At 45.0% G+C, this 4,530-nt stretch overlaps 1 protein-coding gene across 1 annotated transcript; it reads right to left on the reverse strand.

The window, feature by feature from the left end:
• Positions 1–544: 544 nt before the first annotated feature.
• Positions 545–4,130, reverse strand: LOC147169602 (uncharacterized). Its single transcript, XM_086082908.1, has 3 exons — positions 4,034–4,130; positions 3,142–3,210; positions 545–3,049 (listed from the first exon to the last, which is right to left on the reverse strand). Exons 2-3 carry the CDS (start codon positions 3,176–3,178, stop codon positions 852–854), a joined length of 2,235 nt encoding a protein of 744 aa, XP_085939034.1. The 5' UTR covers positions 3,179–3,210; positions 4,034–4,130; the 3' UTR covers positions 545–851.
• Positions 4,131–4,530: the final 400 nt, after the last annotated feature.

Below are 4,530 nucleotides of genomic sequence, written 5' to 3' on the forward strand. Positions count from 1 at the left end.
TGGGCTTGAAAAAGGCCTCAAAGTACACAAACTTTAAAGGATCTTTGTGCATTTTGTTACTCACGACTGCCACCTCTGGCCCAAAGCGTAACTGCAGCATGACTCCAAATGAGGTCAGAAAAACTTTGCCCCTACCCTCCCCAAAGAAACTGCGGAGTGTGCGGGTCCACACACTCTACTGTAGAGGGAAGATAAAAGCTGATAGGTGCAGTCGGAGTAAAACTGTCAGGGCTCTTCGTACTCATCTGGGCATTGGTGGAGCATGTATGATGTAAAAAAAAAAGCTTAAATATTACCTTTTTAAACTGCACAATGCACCTTTAAAGGCCCTGGATAAAATAATGACTTTTTTTAATAATACGTTTATTTTGGTGTATTTTGGGTCACTTTTGGAAAAGTCATTATTTCAACGTAAACCAAAAAATGTATGCTGTTTTTATTGCTATGAAATGTCAAAATGTGGAAAATGCACAATCTTCAATATAATGCAGATGATGAAACGGACACGTTCATAACATATCATGTAAATCAGCACACATTTAAATAGATTTATTTATTTATTTACTTCGATATATTCAATTTAAATAAATTACAATATCTGTGCAATATTGCCATTTCATACTTTCACAATCACACATTCATATTTATAAATGAGAGTTGAAATAAAAAAAAAAATTAAAATACTTAATACTGGCACACAGTCATAATGAACATTAAATAATAGGTTGTCAAAATTATAAAACCTTTCTTAAATGACAACAGTAAAACACACTGTATCATCCAGATCTTTGTTTTGACCTATCAACGCGTGTTCGGTGACATTTTAAATAAAATCAACAATATCAACTGGTTTATATTGTGTAGAGTTTAAGGAGTGCCACGCTAAGGTGACATAAAAGTACACTGCTGACGTGGTTGGACATGGCAGCGGCACTTGTCGTCATTGCAGCTGTGGTTGCAGTGTTGCCAGTTGCTGTGTTGCCAGGTGTGGTTGCAGTGTTGCCAGATGTGGTTGCGGTGATGCCCGTCACAGTGTTGCCAGCTGCGGTTGCGGTGTTACCAGTTGCTATGTTTCCAGCTGTGGTTGCGGTGTTGCCAGTTGCTGTGGTTGCGGTGTTGCCCGTCGCAGTGTTGCCAGCTGTGGTTGCGGTGTTGCCAGTTGCTGTGGTTGCGGTGTTGCCAGTTGCTGTGTTGCCAGCTGTGGTTGCGGTGTTGCCAGTTGCTGTGGTTGCGGTGTTGCCCGTCGCAGTGTTGCCAGCTGTGGTTGCGGTGTTGCCAGTTGCTGTGTTGCCAGCTGTGGTTGCGGTGTTACCAGTTGCTGTGTTGCCAGCTGTGGTTGCAGTGTTGCCAGTTGCGGTGTTGCCAGGTGTGGTTGCAGTGTTGCCAGTTGCTGTGTTGCCAGGTGTGGTTGCAGTGTTACCAGTTGCTGTGTTTCCAACTGTGGTTGCGGTGTTGCCAGTTGCTGTGGTTGCGGTGTTGCCCGTCGCAGTGTTGCCAGCTGTGGTTGCGGTGTTGCCAGTTGCTGTGTTGCCAGCTGTGGTTGCGGTGTTACCAGTTGCTGTGTTGCCAGCTGTGGTTGCAGTGTTACCAGTTGCTGTGTTGCCAGCTGTAGTTGCGGTGTTACCAGTTGCTGTGTTTCCAGCTGTGGTTGCAGTGTTGCCAGTTGCGGTGTTGCCAGGTGTGGTTGCAGTGTTGCCAGTTGCTGTGTTGCCAGCAGTGGTTGCGGTGTTACCAGTTGCTGTGTTTCCAGCTGTGGTTGCAGTGTTGCCAGTTACTGTGGTTGCGGTGTTGCCAGGTGTGGTTGCAGTGTTGCCAGTTGCTGTGTTGCCAGGTGTGGTTGCAGTGTTGCCAGGTGTGGTTGCGGTGATGCTTGTTGCAGTGTTGCCAGCTGTGGTTGCAGTGTTGCCAGTTGCTGTGTTGCCAGCTGTGGTTGCGGTGTTACCAGTTGCTGTGTTGCCAGCTGTGGTTGCAGTGTTGCCAGTTGCGGTGTTGCCAGGTGTGGTTGCAGTGTTGCCAGTTGCTGTGTTGCCAGGTGTGGTTGCAGTGTTACCAGTTGCTGTGTTTCCAGCTGTGGTTGCGGTGTTGCCAGTTGCTGTGGTTGCGGTGTTGCCCGTCGCAGTGTTGCCAGCTGTGGTTGCGGTGTTGCCAGTTGCTGTGTTGCCAGCTGTGGTTGCGGTGTTACCAGTTGCTGTGTTGCCAGCTGTGGTTGCAGTGTTACCAGTTGCTGTGTTGCCAGCTGTGGTTGCGGTGTTACCAGTTGCTGTGTTTCCAGCTGTGGTTGCAGTGTTGCCAGTTGCGGTGTTGCCAGGTGTGGTTGCAGTGTTGCCAGTTGCTGTGTTGCCAGCAGTGGTTGCGGTGTTACCAGTTGCTGTGTTTCCAGCTGTGGTTGCAGTGTTGCCAGTTACTGTGGTTGCGGTGTTGCCAGGTGTGGTTGCTGTGTTGCCAGTTGCTGTGTTGCCAGGTGTGGTTGCAGTGTTGCCAGCTGTGGTTGCGGTGTTACCAGTTGCTGTGTTTCCAGCTGTGGTTGCAGTGTTGCCAGTTGCGGTGTTGCCAGGTGTGGTTGCAGTGTTGCCAGTTGCTGTGTTGCCAGCAGTGGTTGCGGTGTTACCAGTTGCTGTGTTTCCAGCTGTGGTTGCAGTGTTGCCAGTTACTGTGGTTGCGGTGTTGCCAGGTGTGGTTGCTGTGTTGCCAGTTGCTGTGTTGCCAGGTGTGGTTGCAGTGTTGCCAGCTGTGGTTGCGGTGTTACCAGTTGCTGTGTTTCCAGCTGTGGTTGCGGTGTTGCCAGTTGCTGTGGTTGCGGTGTTGCCCGTCACAGTGTTGCCAGCTGTGGTTGCGGTGTTGCCAGTTGCTGTGTTGCCAGCTGTGGTTGCGGTGTTACCAGTTGCTGTGTTTCCAGCTGTGGTTGCGGTGTTGCCAGTTGCTGTGGTTGCGGTGTTGCCCGTCACAGTGTTGCCAGCTGTGGTTGCGGTGTTGCCAGTTGCTGTGTTGCCAGCTGTGGTTGCGGTGTTGCCAGTTGCTGTGTTTGCATTGACCTCAGCATTTACGGATGCTATGGAACAACAACAAAAAAAGAAAGAAAGCATGAACTTGGGCGTCGTCCTCAATAGATGTGAAGTGCAGAAAAAAGACAGAGGTGCTTACCGGTGATCAGGAGTTGGAGCAAGATTAGCCAGAGCATTTTTTCCCCAAGAAAACAAACCTCACAAATATCTAAAAACAAAAAAGAAAGAAGTTTATTCATTTTAATAATTGCTTATATACTAAAAAGAAAAGAACATACTATGATATAATTTTTTTTAATGAATAACGTTGTACTGTCACAAAAATGTCTCACATACTCATCCTTCAAAGAAAATCTTAAATGTTGGCTGAAGGACAATCGGAACTGCGACCATAAACTCTTTTTACATTGTTATGTTTTTATCTTGTCGTCTTACTGTGACATTCTGTTGTCTTATTGCAATGTTCTTATTTGTTTTATATGGACTTTGTATTGCTTTGTGATGTGCATTTTAATGACATTGACATTGCAATAATGCTCGAAGAAATAAAAATTATAACCCAGTAAAGTTTCAATATTACAAGAAAAAAAAAGTGAGACTATATCGAATATAACAGGAGAGCAACTTGAAGTTTATATTTATTATGTAGATCATGATAATAATAATAATAAAAAGTTGTCATAACCTTTAGGGGGAAGGGGAGACAAATCTCCCCTCCTTCCCCTAAATCAAAAGTCATATTATGAGGAGTAGAAAATAATAATTATATATATATATATATATGTAATATTATGAAGAGAAAGAATGTACAAGAATAAATTTGACAAATAAATCAAGATTATTTGAGAATTCAGTTATATTACTATAAGGGGAAAAATATTTTACAATATAAGAACAAAAATGAAACATACATAATATCCACATCGCTTCTATATTGTTACAATCATTTTTAGCAACATGTTTAATAAATGTTACGCAGAAATGTTCAAGTACAATATCAGCATCAGTAGACAGAAGAATCTTGCACTTACCAAGTGTTGACTTAATTGTGTTTCTGCGTCTTCGATCACTTGAGGTCTCGGGTGTCTCGTTGTGTCTGTGTGACTTTTGCCTCTTTATAAGGCCCCGTGACAGCCACAGGAAGACGTATGGAGATCATTCCTCCCACCTTGCTCACCTTTGTGCTTTTCTTTTCAGGGTCATTGCATTATTGTGGTGTGGCCGGCGTGCAAAACAAACAGGCGTGCACAAAGACGTCACTATGCACCAGCCCACTGCTGACAATTCCGTCATCACAGTCTCAGGGCGCTTGTCCACAGAAAAAGACATCTGCGGAATGAGCAAAAAGGTGGGGACGCCTTTGTCTATACCTGTCAGTTATTATTTCACAAGACTGTCCATTCATTCATCCACACCTCGTGATGCGTTCACACGCACGTCACAGTGTCGCTGTCCACGGGTCGGAGCAAAAACCTACCTAACATTTGGAATTGTAAATTAATAGTTTCTGTCCCTCAGAGTTGCTGTT

Source organism: Leptonotus elevatus, chromosome 8 (genome assembly GCF_054856555.1).
Source record: "Leptonotus elevatus isolate MCC_2025b chromosome 8, RoL_Lele_1.0, whole genome shotgun sequence".
Taxonomy (NCBI): domain Eukaryota; kingdom Metazoa; phylum Chordata; class Actinopteri; order Syngnathiformes; family Syngnathidae; genus Leptonotus; species Leptonotus elevatus.